The 24,535-nt window shown below is 41.7% G+C and overlaps 2 protein-coding genes and 1 long non-coding RNA gene across 3 annotated transcripts; 1 reads left to right on the top strand and 2 right to left on the bottom strand.

Annotated features, from left to right (window-relative positions):
- Positions 1-563: 563 nt before the first annotated feature.
- Positions 564-18,275, top strand: LOC146766942 (uncharacterized). The gene is made up of 3 exons (XR_014956790.1): positions 564-5,188; positions 6,372-6,529; positions 13,139-18,275. It is a non-coding gene; the product is annotated as an uncharacterized LOC146766942 (long non-coding RNA).
- Positions 17,355-21,335, bottom strand: LOC144246717 (lanosterol synthase-like). Its single transcript, XM_077785220.2, has 6 exons — positions 19,520-21,335; positions 19,384-19,411; positions 18,730-18,786; positions 18,469-18,540; positions 17,725-17,775; positions 17,355-17,578 (listed from the first exon to the last, which is right to left on the bottom strand). Exons 1-6 carry the CDS (start codon positions 19,597-19,599, stop codon positions 17,432-17,434), a joined length of 435 nt encoding a protein of 144 aa, XP_077641346.2. The 5' UTR covers positions 19,600-21,335; the 3' UTR covers positions 17,355-17,431.
- Positions 21,336-21,601: 266 nt separating this feature from the next.
- LOC146766941 (uncharacterized) lies at positions 21,602-22,622 on the bottom strand. Its single transcript, XM_085584637.1, has 3 exons — positions 22,492-22,622; positions 22,071-22,247; positions 21,602-21,943 (listed from the first exon to the last, which is right to left on the bottom strand). The coding sequence occupies exons 1-3, from the start codon at positions 22,576-22,578 to the stop codon at positions 21,602-21,604; spliced, it is 606 nt and encodes a 201-aa protein (XP_085440763.1). The 5' UTR covers positions 22,579-22,622.
- Between the last annotated feature and the right edge of the window lie 1,913 nt (positions 22,623-24,535).

The raw sequence follows: 24,535 nt of genomic DNA, 5'->3' as shown, positions 1-24,535 counted from the left end.
GTACATAGCACCTGAACTTCTTCCTCAGAACTGTGTTGTTGTTTGGCACATCTGAAATTCATGCATCTGCATTTTTATGTCTGACTATTGTTTGGTTTTCTTCTCAGTAGTTTTCTCACAGTTTACATTCCCCTTCTCTTATTTCCTTCACCCCTACCCTGCAATTACTTATACTGACTCAGTCTCCATTTTTAAACCTCTGCCACAATTGTCTCATAAGGAGAGAGAAAAATCTCTCATGTGGAGAGCATCCATTCCATGGATGCTTTTTTGTCTGTCATTTTCCCTCTTGGTACATTTTGCAATTTTGGGGGAGATCTGGGAACAAACAACTCCTGCCATCATCTCTCCAAAGGCACTTTTTCTGGTGAAGTGTTCTCTTCCTCTTTGATGCCTTGTGAATGCTGACCTAGAACAGAGGCTGGATGGAGTTAAAGAATAAAGCAGGGATTTATTAAAAGGCTTCAATGGATCCACCTTGGGCAGCCCAAGAGCCCAACCAGGGCTGCACCCAAGATGAACCAAAATGGTCCCAAAATGGACAAAAGTGTGAAACAACAAGGTTTCACACTTTTAGAAGTTCTGGTCCATTTGCATACTGGAGTTAATTGTGCAATTACAGCTTTAGGTTATCAAGTCCCACCCTTCTTGTTTTTCTCTCCTCAGCCCACATTGTTTTTGCTCTTGGGCCTGAGATTTGGATAATTTGTCCTTGGTCCCCAGCTGAAGAAGAAATTGTTTTGTTTCCCTACTCTGTACAGAGAGCTCACCATCCCCTAATATATAGCTCAGACCCACACGCTAAAGCAGCTCAGAGTCTGAAAAATATAAAAGCTAAAACCTGAGGCATCATCTTCACTTCCCATATCCAGCAAGAATCTGCCAACAGGAAAAGGTCATGCGGAGGAAGCGCAGCTTTCGATGGAGAAGGTGATTGCATTGCCAGCATGGGAATGTGATCCTGCCTCCCTACTCAGGATTTCTGAGGGATCTGGATCTGGAGAATCCTCAGTACAAAGACAACTACACTGAATCTACTTGGGATAAAACCTGGATATTATAGACTTTTATAAATAATAAGCATTGGGAGCTCCCTGGCAAAGTCCCAGTGTTGTCTATTGGATCATTGTAAAGAAAAAGGAATTTGGCAAAAGGACCAAGTCAGCTGTCAGCAGCTTGTCCCTCAGCTCTGCTGTTAATTGTGGTGCCTCACTGTAGTTTGTTTGCAATAATTCCAGCTGTACTGCCAGGGTAGCCTTTAAACAGAATTGCTGTTGTTGTCACAACTGTTATTGTTCAAGAACTGCATTTTTCAATTAGGGGGAATATATGAGGTACATTATCTGTAACAATCTCTTTTAATGATAACAACAGATGCAATAATTAGTCCAGTGTATGAAATTAAAGATATTTAAATAATTATAGTGTAATCAAGTCAAAATTACTGATGTCTTTATTTGAGGCTAGATTATGTGGAAAACACCACAGGAAAATAAGTGCTTTATAATCTAAAAGGCACCAGTATTTGATAGCATATTTGCATATATAACATCAAGTAAGTTTGGTTTATGCCTTCCAAAGATTTAAAATATGAATAACAGTCATTAGTTGGGTATGGGTATGATAGCAATTCCTTTGTGGTTCAGTTTGCTGGCACATCTCTACTTGTTTGGTATGGTGGATTTGCAGCATAAAGGTGAATTTAATGGTGCTCAACAGGGTGGCTCAGAAACATCTGCATTCTAAATGACTGTTTATTGGACATTTTTGGAAAAGCTTGACTGTTTTCTGTTCCCTTCTCCCATTTCTTATCTGATACTGCACATACTCTTTAATCAAAAATAAATAAATGAAATGAACAGGGAGCCCAGAGATATCAGTTCAAGGGAAAAACATTAATTTTTGTATTATGTGGGAAAAAACCCAACAACCCCCTGCAAAGCAAGCAAACAAAACCAAACCAAACATAAGCAAAATTAGAAAAAAAACCCACACATGAACCCAAAATTCACAGCTACCCCCCCGACTCCATCTTTTTTTCAGACTGAAGAAAACACCTCTTGTGTAGTTCTTTCCATTTAACAGCAGGTGCTGCTGACCAAACCAGAGGAGGGCACAGTTCAGAGATCTGCTGGGTTTCAGGTACTGCCTGTGTCAAGGGAGAACTGGAAATAGCTGTTTATTTATGCGTGTGAAAAGGATGGTAAGGAAGTATTTTTATCATTTACCTTTACTGCAGAAGCTTATAAAGGCTGTATTTATATTTTATTTTCTCATGGGATGTAATTCCCCAAAGAAATGTGAAATATTGATGGCAAAACCTCAGTTTTGGAGCTGGGCTCTGAATTTTGGAGGGGGTCCTGAGAGGAGATTTTGATACCTTTGGTTGCCAAGTCAAACACTGAGCCTGTACTGGTAGCTACATTTAAAGATGCATTTGAAATTAAAGCTTCTTTCCAGCTTGCCCATACAAACAACAGCACTCGACCCTCAAGAAGGTAACAGGCATCTCATGATTTATTGTAGACTAAAGTTCATTCTTTTACCTGACAGAAAAACATTGGCAAGTGCAAAGGGACTGATTCAGAGGGAACTGACTCCATTAACTGCAATTTTTCATCCCCATTTCCACATCAGCAGCAAATTTACCTTTTCTCTGGGTTTGACATCGAGTATCTTTAGTATCCTGAAGGTCACAAGTGTTTCTCCAGCCCCATGGGTGCAATAGCCAGCAAGAAGAATAATCCCTGCAGGATTTGCTTTCCATTACATGGATGATACTGGGAAAACAGGAGACTTCTTTACTTCCTATGTGGTTATATAATGTGCAATTTATTTTATATCTAGTTATTAGTAAAAAATAACTGCAAGTCAGAACAAATACTAGTTTTACAGTAAAGACAATGAAAACAAACAGGAAAGTAATTTCAGGAATTGAGATAAGGTTTTAAAACAGGATGTTTCTGTGTTTGGGCAATTTAGTTTGTTTTACATGAAGATCTCTCTGATGGACACCCCCCATGCCACCTCTAATCCTTTGGAAGCAAGATGAATAACTAGATTTCTCACACAGAGACCTTCTGCAGCTTTTACTAGATGCAAGCATACATCCAGAAAGCTTTGAATTGCTAAGAGGTAAATTGATTAAATTTATCCTAAATACCCCTTTCAGCAGGTTAGGAAATGGATCCCCTGTTTTTGGTGTGTCACACAGAATGATTCAAGACCTGACCTTTTAATGAGTTTTACTAAGACAGCTGAATAACTTATACTCAGAATTTATTTACTTCTTCAATGTCTTGCTTAATTTGATTTGTGAATCTATTGGGGTTTTTTTTTTCTTTTGTTTTAAAGTCATGGATTTTATATTCAGCTTTTCAAATGCTTCAGTAGTAACTTCTGTTATCCTTGACATTTCTGAGTCACCATAATATGAACTGTTGCAGTGGGAAACTTAATCCTCTAATCTGTCTAGCTCAGATGCATTGTTCATATAGAGACATTTTCTAATTCAGGGTATTTATTAACAGCTCTGAGCACTCTGTTGATGCTGGCATCTGCAATAGGAGCAGTTTTATTAGTGGAAAGAGTGGTCTGATGGCTGGTTCCACTGGCTGGAATCACAGTGCTGGTCTCTATGAATGTAGGATTCATTTTTCTGGTGTAAGATGCACATACATGTACAAATATACAGATAAATGTACAAATGTACAGATATATGTGTCTGTGTATCCAGGCTCCCAGTTTATCAACTCTTTTATTAGACGGCACATCTGAATATTAACCCAAACTTTCCTAAGCTTTCCTAGGAATCCTAAAAACTCATTTGTGATAGCTTTTCAAGAAAACAAACCATTTTGGCAGTTTTGGGCTTTCAGATGAGTGTTCAGTTTTCTGTAAAAACAGGTTTTTCTGTCATATTTTCCCAGAACCTCAGGTTTAGGGGATGTAGCATTTCTGCCCACTCTTGTAATTTAATTGCTTTATTTCTCATTTGTTTAGTCTCCAAACCAAGCTGTTTGTGGCAAATAATTTGCTACTGTTGAAGTTGTTAAACTGGTCTGGATGAGTTTGCAGGGTAACTGACCTGCCACTTTCATTTGAATGCTGGAAAAGACACATAGCAAAGTGTGAATATAAAAGATATAGAAATACTCTTGTAAGCTTGTTATTCTTCCTAATAAGTATTAAAAATAAACATTAAATGATTATTATTTAACTTAATAAAAATAATATCTGGATCTTCAGGTGCTTTTAATCAAGTCAAAACAAACTGCTTTAATAAAACATAAAATAAAGTGCTTTAACAAACTGCAAAAATCACAGGATGGGGTGGAAGATCATTAGTGATATGGTGTAGTTTATACAGTTCACCTGGAGATTAATAGCAAAGAGCATCATGATGTTTAGAAAGGGGATTTAATAGTACACAGAAAATAAATACTGCACCCCCATGAAACTAGGATTCATCTTACTTGTGATTATTTAATGCTGGAAGCATGATAGAACAGTGCCTCTACTCCTGGTGTAACAGAACTTCCTTCACTCTCTCTTTCCCTTCCAAAAAAGCCCAAGGAAAAAAGGATTTACACACAGTCTCCCAGAAAGAAACAGGATGAAAACATCCCTCAAGCTGCAAAACCAGAAGGTCCTCAGCACTAATAATGTTTTCTATTACCAAATGCTCTATAATCTGAAAACTAAAAACAAGAGCAAATATTATTTCTATTTCTCTGTCTGTATGTGCTATATTATAAAAACATGCTCAAAGGTTTCATTTTTTTGGTTTTGTTTCAGCACTACTCATTAATGACTGTGATTCATCATCAAGATAATGTAAACTGATTGGGAAAAAGATAAGTTTACAACATGCAATTGTTTTGAATAATGGAAATTAATTTTTCTCAAGAGTTGGCACATTTATTAGGAAGCCCTTTGATGTTTCTTGGAGAAACAAATCAGTGCTGGTTGGTTTCATCCTTTATTGACAATGGTGTTTTGGATTTGGCAGTGTCTGGAAAACTGTTTTCAGCTGAAGTTGTTGGCATAGTCACGGAATGATGCTCTTGTGAAGAAAAAACAATTTCATTTTAAGGCTACTGAAAGCTGCAATGAAATCGCAGAAGAAATATCTGCTCCTGTTGCAACTTAACATGCTAAAATCCCACAAAGAGATTGCTGCAAAAAGGTATATTTTGACAATCTTGGAAATAAAGTGCTTCTGTTTCACTATTATCAAGTGCTTTTTTCCCCCCGGTAACTTCAAGGCATCTGTTTTGTACCATTGAGTCAAATTATTCTTTGTCACTCCCATGACTTCTCTCTTCAAATTGCCCCTAAATATGCTGCTCAGTTTACTCACTTTTGTTTTTTCTTTTGTTTCCGTGCTATTCCTTCCAAACGCTGAGGAGTGTCAGTGCAAACCTTCTACATTCACACTTGTTGCCATCTCTGGCCTCTTCCCTACTTAAATTTCCTTGGAAAGCTGTACATCAATACCCCTAATTAAAAATCATTGTTTGAAGGTCCTGTGGCACATGTAAGGACCAGAAATATATGACTATACATCTATACATCTTCAATTTCTTAATATTTTGGGTAATTTTGTGCAAAATGAAAGACCAAAAACTACTGAATGTACGCAGAGACATTTTGGCAAATCTGTTGAAATATCTGTTCTGATATTTCCTGGTAGCAAGCAGATACTTCCTTTTGCAAATTAACACTAAATATAGATGAGGTGTGAAATTCACTGGACCTGGGCACTCTGCACTTGTCCATTATATTCATCATTTCTGTTCTCACTGACCCTTACTAGGGAGTTACTGAGCCCAGTGCCATCAATTGCAGCAAATAGCCCTCATTAAATGAGAAATTGCTTGTGAGAATGATAAATTCATATAGTCATATCTTTCATAAGATCAGATCTAATAAAAGGTCAGCTGGTACAATTTCTTATGTAAATGAGTTTTCCAGATTGTTTCTCTTTCTACTTGTGCTACTGCCTAGGCTGTCATCAGACTTCAAAGAAATTCATTATTCTTCCAGTCCTTGACTTTAAACGAAATGCTTGCTGAACCTAATTGATGCTGCAAAATGTCTCTTTGCAGGGCAAAGAGAATTGTGCAAGAGTAATTCAGTCTATTGAGCTACTCACAGCCATTGTGTTTGACTGTGTCCTACTGACATTGTGTTTTTTTTCCTGAAAAATATTGGAAATCATTTTCACTGATGGAACTGATGGGAAATAATGAGTCAATCACATGAGAGAGAGTGGATTCAGTAAGCTCAATGCAAACTATTGTGAAAAGTTTTAAAAGTCTCTTTGTCCACAAAATGTCAGTGGTTTTTTTTTTTTTTTTCTCCTCAAGGTTATTTTGAAAGTAAATATTTGAGGCTGGCATGCAGTCTTGACTATTCTGAGAGCCAGCGAAGAAAGAAACAAAAATATCTACAGTAAGAGACAAGCAAGCAAGAAGAATGAGTGAGGACAGGTGAAGGCAGGTACAGTCTGTTGTGTGGATTCCAGGTAAGCTGGTGTAGGGTTTTTACATCTGCTCCTATAAAATGGCAACGTTGGGTCTGAGAGACCCTGATGGATTTTTTTTTATAAAATGGGGAAACAGAATTGTTGCCAGCTTCTTTCTCTTTCACCTTGACAATGCACAGGAGCAAACGCTTTGTGCCAGTCAGCAACAATTCCTGCAATGTAATTAAAATGCAAGTGCATAAGTGAGTCCAGTGGCTACTCCAACCATCCTGTGGAGGTTATAATTTTGGCGAATGCTGAAGTATGCCCTGGTAGAATTTGATCCCATCAGTGCCATATTGAGCTCTGCTAGTTACAGTGCCAATGTTCTAAGGCCTTGTCCTTGTTTCCATTCCAAATCCTGCTTCTGCATGAATGAATGCCTCCCATTTATTTTGGTTAAAATTTGCCTCTCTGGTCTTGGTCCATGAACAACTCACACTCCACTGCTCTTCAGCAGTTTGGTTCATTCAGAGCATAAATCTGAGTAAATTTTAGTTATTTTTTCTTGAATTAGTAGAGCATAAACTGCTCAAACATATTCCAGCTATTGATTTTGAATGTCAGCTAATTATACCTTGGTCCTTATTTACCACTGATTGAGATAGCTAATGGATTACATTCCTGTCTTGGTTTGGCAGAATGTAAAGACTAAGCGTTGAATGTCAACTATGGTTTTAGAGTGAATTCCTTGATAACAATAGTTTTCATACATATATAATGGTTTTTATAAGACAATACTTACAATTTTTTTTATTTAAGAAGATGTAGGAGGGAAGGTAGGTTCTGTTATCAAAAATATTTCCAGCACAGATTCAATGAAGTCCATGGGTAACCTTAATGTCTTAGGTACTTAAATTCTGAAATAGATCCATTAAAGACAATTTTGGAATTTGTTTCCCGCCCCCAACCACTCTCTACCAGGGCAATCTTTGTGCCCATGACTGCTGTAATACATTCATGTGCAAGGTGCTGTGATCTCTTTATTTCCTTCTGATTACTGTTTCTCCTCTCCTTATAGCCTTAAAAACCCCAACCCTTCAAAACTGACAAGAATCAAACTGCAGAACATGGGAAAAGCTGAAAATTCTGCTGCCTTTCTAGCAATTTCCTGGCAAATGAGATACAGTACAAGTACAGTTGTAGTTGAGCCTTGATTTTTCAGACAAAGGCTGTGAGAACAGCCAGTGGCACGACATGAATCTGTTCTCGTGTTAATTCCTTCAGTGAAAAGGGAGCACAGTGGTGCTGCAGCCCCTGAGCATCCTCGGGATGGTCAGGAGCAGGAGATGCTGCTGTGCTCAGCACTGCTGCCTGGGGTGCACACACCAGCTCCTGCAAACTGCTCTGCTGAGCTCAGACACTTTCCTCCTGCTCTCAGGGGCTCCAGGACAGGCATGTTTTCTACCAAATTTAACAGAACTGAGAGCCAAAGGATCTAGAGACACTGTGTAGGGGAGATGGCATTGTGGAGGAAGTGCAGAGTGTGCCTTGTTTGTGGGGTTTCTGGATTTAGAATTCAGAATTCAGAACCAGGTTGAACCACAAGAAATACCAGACAGAAAAAAATATACAAAATACAAAAAAAAGCAGGTAATTTAACTCATCCTTCTGATTTCAGGCCTGTTGCTATTCCTCTACAATAGCAGGCTGCATAAGAATTTGTGAGACTAACCTGCTGCTAAGCCATCTTTCACAGCTCTTGTTAAAAACTGACTCCACTATCAAGGGGCAGATATGAAGCACAGGTCCTGCTGTGACCTGTAAGTCTGGTGGTGTTGCATGATCATGTAATTTTCTGTGCTGGAGTCCCCTTCTCTTGTCCTCTCACTTAACAAAGACAAAAAGCTTACAAGCTTGCCTTGATGCACAGTCTGATTTTTCTCTTTGCAGTCTTCTGAAATTGGGTATGCTGGGTGTGAAACATTTGTTGGCCTTTCAGAAGTAAACCCTGAGTAAGCCCTACCTCAGTGACAAAACAATTGTGAATTCTCCGGGTTAGATGCTGAAATCAGGTCACTCAGTGAGCAATAGTCACTGAATTAATGCTTGGGCTCTTAGTGCCTAAGAACTTAAAATTTTATTGAAGGACTAGTGTCCTAGGGATCACTAAATAAAGCACTGCTTAAAGTTTTTTCCTTTTAAGAAGATGTAAAAGGGAAGATAAGTTCTTTTATCAAAAAATTTTCTAGCTCAGATTCAAACCCCACACTGAAGTTCAAACAAAGTCTGTGGCTATCCCCAGTGTCTTAGGTACTTAAATTCTGAAATAGATCCATTAAAGACAATTTTGGAATTTCCCTACTGGAACCAAAACCTTCTCATCTCTCAAAGCTCAGCCACCTTTGGCCTCAGCTTGGTTATATACATATATATTTTTTTTTGCTGTCAAAGCTTTTTCTACCTGCTGAAAAGCTGTAAAAGACAATGAATGAGATGTAAAATGGGCAGAGATTAAGTCACACAGCAGTTGAGTTTGAAAGACACTTTCTGTCTTTTAACCTCTCCACTTTTGGCATTGTGCAAGTCTCTCCTCCACAACAATCTCTTAAGTACTTTATTTAATGCTGAGAGTTCACTGGTACAAACAGGGAGAATATCTTGGCTAAAGCGACAGTGTGCAAGTCCTGTTCCACATGTGGGTTCTTTACAGTGCATAAAGCAGTGGGGGAGGTCAGCTGGGGGCTGCACCTGCCTCAAAAAGGCTTAGTCACACAAGAAATATTGAACCAGTCCAAAAAGTTTCTATCCTCAAATTGACAAAAAACCCAAACCAGAGACAAACAAACAAAACCAAAAATTACCCCCCAAAACCCCAAACAAACAAAAAACCACACCAAAAACAATGACAAACCCCCCCCCCCCCCCCCCCAATACTTGCTATGTCCTGAAGCAGTGCCTAAATGCATTTAGAATTTCTATCCTGACTTCTGGCTGGGAAGAATGCATTTGAAAAATATGATTCCTTATCAGAAAGTTCTTGTGAGGACTTCATTTGTGGTAAAGAGGAGTGAGAATGTTTTTTCTTCTCTAACAGGGCACATTTTGTTGTGCTGTTTTAAATAAAAGCCATTGTGAAAGGAATGCAATCATTAGAGTGGTTATAAGGAGTCAGACCTTTGGTCAAAACAAAACAACCCTGCCATTATACTATATGGGATTTGGTTATAAACTGCCAACAGTTTTGACAGCATCTAGTGTAGTTCAGAATGAATTCCTCTTTTTGATAAAACTAGTTCAAATTATCTTCTTGTATCAGACTGAAGGTTTCCTGAGAGATTTGGCCCATCATGGATTGTAAAGAACCTTACTAAAATATCTACATTTATATATGAATATTAAAACACAGGGATTTTATTAGACCAGTAGGATTTTTTAAAATAGTAAAAATAAATTATGCTCCTGAAGGTCTAGCTCATTCCTCCTTCCAGAGGATATTATCTCAGTTGTCCTTAGTTTCTTGCATAAAATACAGTTTGCACGAGTCACCAGAAATTCTGTTCTGACTGGATTAATGGGGAACACTCCATTGAATGAGAATTTAAGTATTTTCACATAGTCAGTGTTTAGTGCAGCAAGTTTCACTGCCTGATTCTGTAGTAGAAGAAACAGTGGTAATTTTGACTTTCACAAATTAGATCCAGTTCTGGACATTGCACCATTTAGTTGAACTCACATTTAGTTTGATACAGCCAGCAGTCCCTTGTACTTCAGCTCATATAATAAAATGTGGCAAACCCCAGCTCAGGGAAGAAATTATGATGTCTGGCTCCAGATCAGAAGGCTGGAGGATAGCTTTATTAAACTATACTATATTACATAATATACTATTTAAAGAGATACTGTACTATTCTACATCTTACTCACCTAACTCAAACCCACGACTCTCTGCTGAGAGCCGAGCCACAGCTGGATCCATTGGTCACTGACCCCAAACACCCTTCACCAGAATCCAGCCCAGCCACCACTGCAGGTAAACAATCTCCACACCACATTTCACTGCAGGTAAACAATTTCCACATGGGGAACGCAAAGGAGCAGAGATAAAGATTGTTTTCTCTTCTCTCTGTGCTTCTCCTGAGAGACAGAATTCTGTCTCTCTGTCCAGAGACTCTGAATGCCACAGCTCAGACCTTTGCTGTATCTGCTTGGAAACTGGGATTTTTTTGCTCCACCTGTAGCTGGTTGTACCTTAAAGCTGTGTACCTTGGAAGTCCCTCATGGCATTAAAATTGTCCTAACTCAACTAATTGTAACAATGGTGAAATGAAACTCTGTGAAACAAAGCCAGGAGATGAGCTAGCTCAGAGAGCATGGACGTTTTGGAGCACTTCATCCTTTTCATAGCACTGCTTGGTTTCTCTCCTTCAGAGCTCACAGTCAGGTGTCTGTTCTGCTTTGGTTTGTAATACATCTTCTGAAGCAAGGTGTTCCAAAGAGCTCCTCCTGATGTAGAGATCAGAACCAGGACCTATCAAATGTGCTGATGAAAACACCTCAGTTCAGTACATAAAAGAAAAAATCTCTCAGCCAACAATAGTTTTCATGTAGAATGCAATGCAAGGTGGTTGATGTATGTATAGTACAAATTAATGCATTTTATCAACTGGGCTGAGTTCAGGAACATAAAAAGAATTGCATTGTGCTGCTGCAAGTGACTTTTGAACAGTCCTTTCAAATAGTTTTTGTTTGTGATCCTCCTTAGAATGCGAGATGTTCCTTTTGCTCAGTTACACTTAACATGGCAAATAAGGCATTCAATTCTAAAGTTAACTTTTCATTGAGTATCAAAGTGCTGCTAGTAAATCCAAACTGCTCAATCTAGTGCATAATGAAGAGCTGTAATGCTCTAAATAAATCCATTACTCAAATGTGTACTGTAATGAAGGAATAAGTCATTAGTGTTTGCCTGACTTTTTTTTTATATGGTTGAGATTAACAGCAATGTAAGCAACATTGCAAACACTAAAAAGATCCCAAATATTTCTAAATGAGGACTGAGAAAATATTATCTGTAAAGTACACCCTGGATAATCTGTGTGGATAAAATTTTATCTGCAAGTGGAAAATGTAGGTTCTTTCAAATTTTTTTTTCTTTCCTTTTTTTTATACGCAGCAGAAAAATAGAAAACCTCCTAAAAGCTCTTCCTAAAAGATTGTATGGCACTAGTTAGAATTTAGTCTATCAAAAGTGCTTCTCATGGTACATAAGGAAGTGTGATATCCCATTAAAACAGGAGAGAATATTATTAATCTCTATTAAAAAGACTAATGAAATGGAGTATGATATCCTGCCAGCTGTGGCTTAGAACTCTTTCTTCTTTCATTTGAATTAGAAACAGGAAAACCCATAATCAGAGGAGGGCATGGAAGCGGTGGAGAAGGAAGTAATTTAGAAGTGTTTTCTTTCATTTTTTCAAATCTGAAGGACCTGAGGGATTCAGCTCTTGGTTTAAACAAGAGCAGCCATCTGACATTCTGTAGCTCTCCAGAAAATGCAAGTCAAAAAAGTCTGGGCTGTGGGAATAAAAAGGAAGGGTGTTTTTCCCCTCTTTTGTCTCATTTTGATTTTTAACACATAGAAATTCACTAATGCAGGGAGAATTCCTCCATGCTCCATAGCAGATGTGTTATATGGACATACTAAAGGGCTGCTCCTGAATCTGTGAGTGTGTATTTTCAGCAGGAATGGTTTATACACATTTTGGTCATGGCACTTCATGGTTCTTGCCAATTTCTATGCCATTAGAACAGATATTTAAGTGATTCTGGGCCTCAGCTGGCAGCCAGTATGAAATGCTGATGTAAATCTGTTCCCCAACAAAGAGTCATAACTCCACTCCTGAGCATATCCTATCCTCCACATTATGTATTTTAAAGTGCACAGACCAAATATCCCAAAGGGAAAGTGCAGATGTTATTGCAGTCCTGTGGCAATGCCAGAGGTATAAGATTTACTTTGGTTGTCAAATTTAGTTTTTTTTTTGGTACTTATTCAGCTATTTTGGAATAAGCAGATAATTTCTCTACAAAGCCCCAATATCCTATATCTCATATCAAAATATACCTCAGTGTATAGTGCTCAAAATAAAGATGTAACACCACAGGTCAACTCAGTCTATGAAAAGGTGCACCAAAAAAAAAAAGCCTTGGGGTTCCTGCACCCAGTTGTGTGAGATAGTTTGTTTGGTGTCACATGTTGTTACTCATGAACTTTAATGGTGTATTTCTACCTCCATGCCACAGCTTTCCTGCTGACAGGTGCACATAAATACCTGGCTGGTGGCAGTCACTGGAGCTCAGGTTTGGCCTGGGTCACTCCTGTGACAAGGCACTTTACAACCAAGGCCAGCAGCTGCACAGGAATCAGTTACAGACCAAGGGGCCTGGCACTGCAGGGCTTACCAGTGCTCCTCTTGAAGTTAAATATCACAAATTCATTAACTATTATGTAGTTTTGTGGCAAAACCCTGGGGAGGGTGGGACAGTAGAGAGCAGGGGAAGGGTGACCTGGTGGTGATCTTGCAAATGTACTTAATGATATTTGCACATAGCCAATTGTTGATAAAGAACAGAAAAAGCCACTCAAGTTCTAATATCCTTTTACAGGTCATCAAAGCAGCTGTGCCTGTTTGAAGGTGTACATCTGTGGGGTTTTCAAGCTCAGTTAGAAGCACCTTTCTACCAAGACTGCAGAGCTGTTATTGGCAAGTACCTCATGAAAAAAAAAATCACAAATAGTGTTCCCCTTCAATAATAAACTGAGCTTTATGTTAGTGCTCAGAACTATGAATATTTATTTAACTTTGTTATTGCAACAGAATGCCAAATTAAGATTTTTGGCTAAGTTATTTATTTATATATAACGACAAGTAATCCTGGACTAAAATGTATTTGAGAAGACATTTATTTTATGAGCATTCAAGAAGAGAAAGTGTTTCACTGGAATGTTGAAGCAGAATGTAGGAGCTGATTAGACACGTCTGCCACGTTGCCTAGGCATGGCCTTGAAGAACTTGGGGAATTTGGAGAGTAGTAATGCTACTGACATTGTACCTTGGCAGTGTGGTAAGTCAGAAACCAAAACCATGCACCACTTGTTTTCCAGTTTGGTGTCTCACTAAAGTATGATTAGGAAAATCAAGAGCAACCCTTTCCTTTCCAAAAAACCAACCAACCTCCTCTATGGCTATATAAATGTAAAGATGTTTATCTTGAGCTAAATGTTTTCCTTTGATGAATAACCAGCATAATAATTTGTCTTTCATTTTAGTGGTTTTTAATTCCACTCAAATCTGAGCATCTGATACAAATTGTTTAGATCAAAAAGCAAACTTGTATTTCTAATGGATAACTTGTGGAGCAGAGTAGGCAATAAAATGAATAATGGAGGGGAATCTTTAAAAATTACAAACTGACCTTTGAAATGTCAGAATTTGGATGTTTCCTGTAATCAGCATTCTGTGATAAATGAGAGCAGTAAATGTAAAGATCCTTGGTTCAAAGTGTGTGTAATCGAAATCCAATGAGAGATCAATGGCCTTTGGGTGACCTTTTCTGAAAAGGTCAAATGATAACATTTATGGGAAACTTCATGTGCTTGGAGGATGATTATAAATGGATTTATTGCATTTCGGTATTCTAGTTTTGCCTATTTGTCTGGGGTCGCTATATTTGTATGAGGATGTATGTCATTGTCAGTCATGTCAATTTGATACATAAAAATATGTATACACATACCCTGACATATTTGTATTATTTACATTTTGAAGTTAATGCTGTTATAAAATAACATAAATGAGAGAACTGCTACTACATACATATAAAACATTACCTAGTTATTTTTAAGGAAAGCGACAGGAGGATCGAAGATGACTTCAGTGAAAATCAGTTCCATTCTGCCAGCAGTGACAACAGATTGGAAATAAAATAACAAAAGCTCGTATCACAAGTGATGAAAGAGTAAGTCTCCCTCTCAGAGGCACCTTTTAGGAATAAGTCCACTGACACACTTTTTTTTCCTGAGTAGCAGTTGGAGAATGTTTTTGTGCTGATCTTATGCACCAAAATGATCCAAAGTTAAATTAGAGACTGTCATCACCAGATCACCAGCTTTTTGATGTCTGCCTTGCAGTATTGTATTTCAAATTATGAAAAAATGTTATTTATTTGTCTGAATGGTTTATATTTTTTTTTCTGAAATTATATATATATTCAGCTTTCTGTCAGGGCCTGAACTACCTGATTTTCTTTTTATCTCTGTAAAAGTTTAGTCTTAAAGTAGATATATTTTCCACCTTTCTGTGGAAAATAATCAATTATGAGCTCTTACATTTCATTAGAAAAGCTTCATATGCTTGTAGCTTAAGCATAATTGCTTAAAAAAAGTTAGTTATTACATCAATCTAATCATTAATTACTGGGAAATCATGTAGACACCAGATCATCCCCACAGAAATAGTCTCTTATTGCTGAGGAATGCGAATTTGCACTTTTGAGCAATTGGTAGTGAAGAACAGAACATAAATCCACAGGAACAGGGTTTTAGGAGTTTTACTGGGCATGGAACTGTTTGCTTCCTTGATGGAAATTCAAATGGAGGGCTGAGAGTCCAGCTCAGTTCTTCTCTCCTTTTGCATCATTCATCATTAATGAACCAACACGGATAATGATGTAATTATTCTGATCATAGTAAACAGGTTTGATGGCTCTGGTGACAAGTAACCTGCACAAATGCTCCTTGCTCTACTGGTTCTGTCCTTGTTGAAAGAGTAAAAATGGGTGAAGTGGGAAAAAGAAGAGATTTAGCACTGTGAAGTATCAGCTATACATGGACATAGAAATAAATCTGTGGAAAGGTAAGCAGTTTTTACTGTGACCCCATTCAGAGCTGAACTGGAGTTTAAATTAACTGAAAAAGGCTCTTTCCATGTGAGAAAATAGAACTATGTCTTAGATGACATATTTCATTGATATTCAGGTATATAATGCGAAGTCACAGTGATAAAATCACAGGGTCTCTGATCTGTAACTGGCCTGTTCTATTAATATTTCTTTAGAGTATGCAGCACTAGCTATTTCTGGAACTATCCTAAACTTAAACATACCAGCTATTATTTCATACCATTATTCTGCAACCCAAGGCTGGAGCTGCAAGCTGTGATGTGCTGTGTTTTTTATCTGCATTACCAGATAATTTGATATTGCAGGAAGAGGGGAGCTGGAGTCTCATTTTTCCGACATGGCTGAGTGATGCATTTTCTATTAAATACAGTCAGGTGAAACAGGCCGGGAATATCCTGTCTCATGATTATTATAACTCGTGATTAAAAGATGGTTTAGGTTGAGACAGCTTTGTCACAACCTTCCTTTGAAAGAAAAACTAAATAGCTTTAAATTCAGGCAGTATACACGGCATGTCAAGCTGTTGTCTTTCAAAGTGGTGGAAGGAATTGCTTCCTTTCTTAATAGTTTTGGGCTTCACAATGAAATGAGCTTTCAGAAAACGTCTCCTCTAGTAATAGTGTGGATGAGGAAAATAAATCAGAAGAGCAGAAGTCAGTGAATAGTTAGGGATGCAACCATTTATTCAATTATTTTTGTACTTTGGGTAAATTTTCAGCCCTGAGTACAAAATGCCTTCATTGTACTAAGGAGATTTGCATTTTAATTCACTGCACATAACAAACATCTATAAACCTTTGTGTTTGGGCAAAACCAACAAATGTCAGAACCTAGTGAGCTCCTGAAAAGGGATGAATATATTAAGACCTTAAATCTATCACAAAATTAGGTATTTTGGCATTAACACAGGAGTTAATGTTAGGAATTATATATAAAATGGCATGTTGTTTGGACATTAAATCTTTGGACTTGACATGTCAGGTAAGGAGCAGATATTCAGAAGAATAATTGCTTTCTTCATGTGAGCAAGTGTTTTGCCCACATTTTTGTGCTTGTCTTTACAAATGCTGGGAGCTTGTGTTGATCTGTTGGAAGGAAGGAGGGCTCTGCAGAGAGATTTGGATTGATTGGACGGATGGGCAGAGTCCAACAGCATGAAGTTTAATACGTCTAAGTGCCGAGTTCTACATTTTGGACACAAAAATCCCCTACAGTGTTACAGGCTGGGGACAGTATGGCTGCACAGTGTCCAGGCAGAAAGGGACCTGGGGGTGCTGGTTGACAGCTGGTTGGATACGAGCCAGCAATGTGCCTCAGTGGCCAAGAAGGCCAATGGCACCTGGCCTGCATTAGGAATTGTGTGACCAGCAGGAGCAGGGAGGTCATTCTTCCCCTGTACTCGATGCTGGTGAGGCCACACCTTAAGTGTTCTGTGCATTTCTGGTCCCCTCAGTTTGGGAAGGACATTTAGGTGCTTGAGTGCATCCGGAGGAGGGCAACGAGCCTGGTGAGGGGCTTGGAACACAAGCCCGGTGAGGAACATTTGAAGGAACTGGGGTTGTTTAGCCTGGAGAAGAGAAGGCTTAGGGGTGACCTTATTGCTCTCTACAGCTTCCTGAAGGGAGGTTGCAGACAGGTGGGGGTTGATCTCTTCCACCAGGCAGCAACTGGCAGAACAAGAGGCCACAGTCTCAAGCTACGTCAGGGAAGGTTTAGGTTGAATATTAGGAAAGAATTTTTCACTGAAAGAATAATAAAATACTGGAATTGTCTTCCTAGGGAGGTGGTGGAATCACCATCTCTGGATATGTTTAAAAAAAGACTGGACTTGGCACTTGGTGCTATAATCTAGTTGTTGTGTTAGGGCATAGGTTGGACTTGATGACCTTAGAGGTCTCTTCCAACCTCATTATTCTGTGATTCTGTGAAATCTTAGTTTATTTCTAAATATCAAAGCATGAATTGAGCACATGGAGATGGAGACAGTGAATTTTGCTTTTAAAATTTAGTTTGCAAATAGGTATTACATTTGTGGATACCAAGGTCAGGTCTCAGCTTATCTTTAAAAATAACTGCCTTCAGCCCTTCTGCTGTGCAATCTGCCACAATCCAGCCACAGTCCCGTGTGCTGAAGGGGAAGCCACCCTGGAAAAGGATCGGGAGGGTTTAGGGAGCAGGATCACTTTCCCTCACCCACTCTGTTCTTGGAAGAGAGCAGGGGCTGCCCCTAATTCCTATTCCCTCTGCCCAAACCCCTGCCCCAGTCATTCATCCTTGAGAGACCATCATACCTTGTTCATATGGCGATAATATTTCTGGTAGTCGGGTGGGTTCTCTGGGATCTGCAGGAGACAAGGAACAAGTGAGGGCAGCCTGGAGGTGCCTGGCTGTAGGACCATGGGCTGAAACCATTGCAGGTGCAGAACCATGTGGAAGTGGACAGTACCTGCCTTCCACTGAGGAAAGTAGACAGGAAAGAGGTCAGCTCTGGAGCAGGGAGAAATCACCTTTTGGCTTGATTTCAGCAAGTGTTGCTAAAGCCCCCTAAGGGAGCTTGCCTGCCAGGGAGCCATCTGTGTTCAATGCTCCTCTTGGCAGCACCACAAACAAGACCCGTGACTGCATCCAGCTGCCGGTGACAATGACCCTCACCTCGAGCCACTGCTGGCCTGGCCAGCAGAAGCTGAGCTCAGTCAGTCACTATCCACTGATCCTGGGTTTCCCAGAAAGGTGCCTCAAATGTGTCAGCACCAGACAAGATGAAGGGCAAATAAGCCTAAGCTTTCAGCTTCCCAGCCTTTCTAAGCTCAGGCAGACAACCCAAGCATCCCTGGGCCTCACTAAGGTCCTTTCCAAGCTTCAAAGATGGTTCCCTGAAAACAGGGAGTAGAAAACAGGAGGCTGGGCCTGGAACTCTGCTAGTCAGCCCTTCAGAAGCTCTCTTCAGAAGGCAACAGATGCATCCAACAGGGTTCTGAGCAGCAGCCAAGCCTGCACAGCCAGAGTGTGAGACACCACTGACCAGCTCTGCTCACCTGGGAGAACTGGAGGAACCCATGGGCTTTCTGGAGGCAGGAGGTGAATTCAGGCATCTCCTGGGCTTCTGCCTAGAAACAGAGATGCACAGCGAGCAGTCAGCAAGGGGCTGTAGCCAGACATGTTTTCCCAGCTCAGCCACAGCATTCCAGGCCAGAACAGAGCTCTGAGGGGGTGCACAGCAGAAGCTCTGGTACCTGGGGACTCATGAGAAGAGACCATTTTCCCAAGGCAGCATGTAGCACTGAAGGGTGCCTTACCTCCAGGAAGGCTTGGATGGCAAAAGCAGTATCCCAGAGCTGGGATCCATTTGTGCCCTAGAAGAGAGAAAATAGACAGTGAGAGGCAGGTGCTAGCAGCAGCCTGACCCAGCTATGGGGACTGTGGGACAGCAGGTCCCTCCCACATTACTCCCAACAGCTCCTTCCTGCATCCTGCATCACTGCTGATGTGCTGGCACAGAGAGGACAGATGCAGCAAGAGACAGCAAGGGAACACAAAATAAGACATCTGCTTCAGTCTGCTCTGTGCACAGCCAAGGCAGGAGAGGTGCCTTATTAAAGAACCTTAACCTTATTAAGCGGCTAGCATTAAGGAACAGCAGGACACAATGGCTCTGAGAGAAGCAGAGCTCAGCCCACACTTAGGATCAGGGGCCTGGCTTTCTCCCAGGATCATGAGGATGGAGGGAATGGAGGCCTCTCAGCTCCCAGCCACAGGGAGGGAAACTAGCAGGACAGACAGTACTCCCTCCTGGCACAGCTGGGGGAAGTAGCAGTGAGAAGGCCACCAGACACCAGAGGTGAGATGCCAGCAGCTCAGGCCTAGGATTAGCACACTATCCCATTACTCCACAGGTTGGCCCAGCACACCAGGGTCCCTTCAGTCACAGCTGAACTCCTACAGCACTTCACCTGCATCTTCATGCTGTCGAGGCCCAGCCTGTGGGAGGAGAGAGCACAGTGCTGCAGCAAAGGCAGAGTGGGAGCACCAGGAGGCAAGCCAGGAGTCATGGTGTGCTGTGCCAGATGGGACACACTCAGCCCTTACCAGAGATAGTCAGGGATCCTGGAAACATGCTCCTGAAAAGCTGGGGAGTCCTTCCCTTCCACGAACCAGCGAACCAGCATGTTGATTGTCTTGGAGATCTGCCCAGAGGAGCATTGTCACTGCTCTAGATAGAGCTACAGAGAAGCGCTGGAAGCAGACACATCCTGCTGCTTTCTGCTGTTCCATGGACATGGAACACACTTGTTCCTAAAGCTCCAGAAGACTTGACACAGGAACAAAAACTGTTCCTATTTCTGAAAATATAACCAGCTGATATTATTCACATTACATTAAAATCTGAATGAGGGAAGGTAAAGATGAATTAGTCCAACTCTAGTGGAAAGTGTCTCTGCCCATAGCCAGGCAACTGGAACTATAGGATCTTTCAAATGCTTCCCAACACAAACTGCTGGAGGAATTCTGTGATTCCCAGAGCTGAGAGCAAAACCACAATTGTACTCAAGTTCTCAACAGCTGAGCCAACATCACAGCGTCAAAGGAGTTTTAGGACTCCAGCTTAGCCTTATATAGTCACCATACCAATTTACCAATCTCAAAGTCAGCATCTTTATTGTCACTGCAGACTCTGGAATTGGTGCAAGTTCCTTATCCCAGCATTAGGTAGCCCAAAGGCAGCAGAAAAGGCACTGATAGAGCCAGAGGAGCTCTTTCTTTCTGGAGAAGACCACCTATTTAAACTGCAAAAGGGTAGATTTGGGTTAGATGCTCTTGGAAGCACCTCCCAGGACTCTCCACTGTTCATGGAGCACTTTTCATGCCTGCTCTGAACAGTCTTTGGAAAATAGAGCACGACCTGGCTCTGGCTCTGGTACCAGCAAACCCCAAACAGGAGGAGAAAGAAGCAGCAGCTCTTTTGCAGCCATGCCCAAGAGAGGCTGGAAGGGTATCCTTGCTCTGGTCTCCCTTGGTTGGGTTTCTGGCTGTGTATGAGGCAGGAGCTGCGATTCCTCAGCTGTGGGGACCAGAAGTGCAGCCAGGATGCCAGCACTGCCTGACAGCGCTCCATACAGTGGGACACTTGTGTGTCAGCCCCCTGAACTGCTGCTTCATTGGCTTCATTTTTAGAACACCCAAAGCTCACTGTAAATCAGGGTGCTCTCTGGTTCTGCCTCTTCCTCTCCCTTCGTAGGGAAGGACCACTGCTGTGCTTTCTTGAATAACTTCCAGTATTCCAAGCTCCTTTGCCCTCAGTGGATGCTTGCCACGGAATCCCTCACAGCCAGATTCAGAAAATACTGGAGTTGACTCTTCTAAAATCCAGGGTCTTCGACTGCTGACCTTCAGTGTGCTCAGCAAGACCCTTAGGTCCACAATGTTGTGAAACCAGACCTTCAGGGCAGGGACCTTTCCAGCATGATCTGCCTCGTGCACAAAATGCAGCACCAAAAAGAATGGCAGAAAAGCCCTGGCCTGTGTGCTCCAGGGCTCAGGTTTTGCTCCACTTCAACTCCACAAAGATACAAATAAGGTGAAGAAGTTGCAATGTTTATTAATGGCAATGAAAGCAGGGGGATAAGCTGGGGAGAAGGAGAAGGGAACAAGCAGGGTCTGAGGGCTGCGGGGAGGGACCAGTAAAGAGGGAAGAAGGCAAGCTCAGGTGTGCCCAGCATCAGCTGTGCCTGGAGCTCCACCTGTTCTCCTCTGATCTCTAGGGGATGTGTCCTCTTTCATGGAATCTGCTGCTGTCCTGGTTGTCTCGATCCAGAAGATGAACCTAGTGATGCAGCTCTTTCATCTAACATGACTTGGACTATCTGGTTTGTGTTGGAGGGGCTGTCATCCATGCGAAGGGCTTGAAGGGCTGACAAGCAGACCCACGGTCAGAGTGAGGAATGGCCCTGACAGGACCAGCCCACCCAGCTCTTGCCATGGCCTGGAGGAAGCAGGACACGACGAGGATCAGCTGGAAGGTGCTGGCCACAAATCTCCAGCAGACCTCCGAAAGGGCTCCGTGCTCTCCCCGTGGTGCCCCTCATCCACACAAGGAGCACAGCCATCCGCAGCTGGGGCAGGGATGGCGGCTTCCCCTGGCAGCTCCTACTGCCAGCCCGCTGGCCGGACTCACCCTCGCAGATGAGCTGCAGCTCTTCTGGCTGCCCCCTGATGAGCAGCGTGGCGATCCCTGGGAACACAGAGCCTGCGTCCCGGTGCCAAGGCCAGGAGTGGCTGGAGCCACGAGGAGGAGCCAGGGTGTGCGAGCCAGCTGAGCCCCCTGCCATGGGGACACCGGTGCCCAGGAGCCCTCACCTGTGCCACACGCTGGTTCTCATCATGGCAATGGAAAAAGAGCGGGAGCAGGCTCTGGCTCACAAGCATCTTCAGCGGCTGCTTTCCCTTTTCCTCTACTGATTCCATCACATCTTGATAGAGGTGAATGGAGAGCTGCTGCACATGGCTGTTGTCCTGTTGGAAAGGAAAAAACCTCAGCACTGGATTCTCTGGGCCCTTCTGTGCACAGGCCCGAAAATCCACAGGGCACCGCACTTCTGGGCAGCCCCCAGTGGCCAAGGCTGGGGGCACAGAGCCTTACATGGTCAAAGAGGGGCCGGAGCGCCTCAGCCAATTTTGGGGCTGTAGAGCTGGATGTTTGGATATCTTTGTTCAGGAGTAGATTTGTGAACACTGAGAGACTCCTCTTGACCACCTCTGTGTCTTCATTCCTCAGTAGCTCCACGAGGCGTTCAGACAGGCTGCATATTTTTTTGGCCTATGTGGAACACAAGGTTGTGCTGTGAATCCATGGAAAGCTGCACCACCAACACCGCTCCGGCGGTGCAACCCCACCTGCCTGCCATGGAGCCCAGAGGCCAAAGGCCTGTCCCGAAGCACTCGGGCAGCTGAACAGCGACCCTGGAGAGCTGGGAGCAGCTGCCACAGCTCCCCAGGCCCAAGGGGCTGCTTTCCCCAGCCCCACGCTGCCAGCACAGCTCCAGCTGCTGCCTCCTTCTCACCATCGAGGGGTCCTGGCTGAGCACCACGAGGCCTTTGAGTGCCAGGTGACACCTCTCCATGGACTCGCTCTGCAGGTGCTTTGTCATAATCTCCAGTATTAAGTTACCCCACTCACTCAAGTCCAGGCAGTCCAGGACCTGGAAGGCACAGAGCAGTGACAGGAGTGCCCAGCTGGCAGGAGCTCAGAACCGCACAGGCTGAGCCAAGGCAGCAGCACAGGGCACGGGCACCGTCCCAGGCAGCTGCGGCTGCGAGAGGGCAGAGGGGTGGGAGGCAGCTGCCATGGTAAAATGTTTGTTCTTCCAACATAACAGAAATTCTTCAGCTGCTAATAGAAAAGTTCACTTCAAAGACATTTTTTGGTTGGTGTGTTGAAATCAGGATAATGTTTACCTGAGGAGATGCTCCAGCAGGGATGTATTTTGAAGTGAAGTGATAACAAATAGTTCTAACACTACTTAAGAAGTGAAAGTGTTGTGAAACAGATTTGAAAGTCCTCTGGAAGTTGTCTCCATTCATATATGAGAGAACCTCATCTAACTTAGGTAAGTTTTGGTGTTAATTTCTTGTTCTCATCTACTTTCTTCTACATCTGAACTCAAACTGTTCATGGTGCCCCATGTAAGGCTTTGGTCTGTACTAGAATAACCATCAGCTGTGTGAGGCTGTCCTGGATTTTATGACTAAATCTATTCTGGTCAATAAGTTTTCCCTTGGGCTATCAGAAGCTGCCTAGTGCTGCTATAAAATGCAATTTTCTTTTTAAAATTTATTCTTTTAAAAGGAAGCGTACATGCCTTGAGCTAAGATTTGAGTTAGAGGTTCAGGCAGTATTAGAAAGTGTGTGTTTGGTTAAAATTCACCTAAAGATACAAACCCCCCAAAGCTGGCTGTCACAGGAACTGTATTAAATGTGACCAAATGCCACCACCTTGTCCTCCTGACATGTATGTGTCCCTCCACTGTGTTTGCCCAAATATGATCATTATGGTAGGCTTGGCGTTATGGTTGTTTTGGGAAGATGGTAAAGATCTGTCAACTAGTATAAATATTAAGTTTTTCTGCAGTTTTACCTGATAAAATTGTTCCAGTAGAAGGAAAAAATGCTGTGGTAATTCATAAAGGAAACTTTCTACTATAGTTATATTTTCAATTGCTGAAAAGATGTATGGCATTTAGAAATGCCTATTTTCAAAGAGAAAGGTAGCTTCAGGGGTTTTTTTCTTCCCCCCAGTGGTTATTTAGATACTTCCGTAAAAAGAATTTGTCATTATAATTTTACTTTCATGAACAGAATTCAAAATGCTGATGCTACCAAATTTCAGCTTTGTAGAAATAAAAAGTTTGTGTTCATTCAGCACAGTCCTTGCTGTAGAAAGTGCAGATACCTATAGGTATGTTTTGACTTGCTCTTTGGAGGGATATTTGAAAAAAAGTATTCAGGAGATGTACTGAATTCTCTCAGGACCACTTCTTAAATTTGACCCAAAGAAAAATTTCAAAAAAGAAAATAAATAGTTCCAGGCTGTTTTTATGCTTTTTCCTCTATAAGTACCAGACTCAGCTGAGCTTAGCAGGGGAACATCAGTCTGATGTATAACTTTTCCATTTGCCAGAACAGTTGAAGAAACTCTTGAAAAACCTTTTGCAGGTCATTTAGCACATGGAAAAGGCAAGGCCAGAACAAAGGGAAAATGGCCAAACACATCAATGCCACAAAAAGCTGCTGCTGCTTTATGGCCATCTCTTTTCAGCTCATGTTACTGTGTACATACATCTCTGCATGAGTTTTTGTCAGTTTGGGAGGGTGAAAGAAGGCTTGGGTTTGATTCATATGAATGGCAAAAGGAATTTCTCTTGTACTGGAATCTGATTCAGAAAAGACAGCTACAGAGAACTAGGAAACATGGACAAAGTTAAGAGACACTGTATAGATTTAGGATGGGAAAAGAAGGTTTCTTGACACATTCATCTTTCCTTGGGCAGGCCATGAGCAATGCCTGTGCAGCCACATACTGCTGAGGCAGGTTGCCATGCAGGTCA

Source organism: Lonchura striata, chromosome 7, assembly GCF_050655825.1.
Source record: "Lonchura striata isolate lonStrDom1 chromosome 7, ASM5065582v1, whole genome shotgun sequence".
Taxonomy (NCBI): Eukaryota; Metazoa; Chordata; class Aves; order Passeriformes; family Estrildidae; genus Lonchura; species Lonchura striata.
The sequence above is the reverse complement of the archived record's forward strand: the minus strand, read 5'-3'. Positions and strand labels throughout refer to the sequence as shown.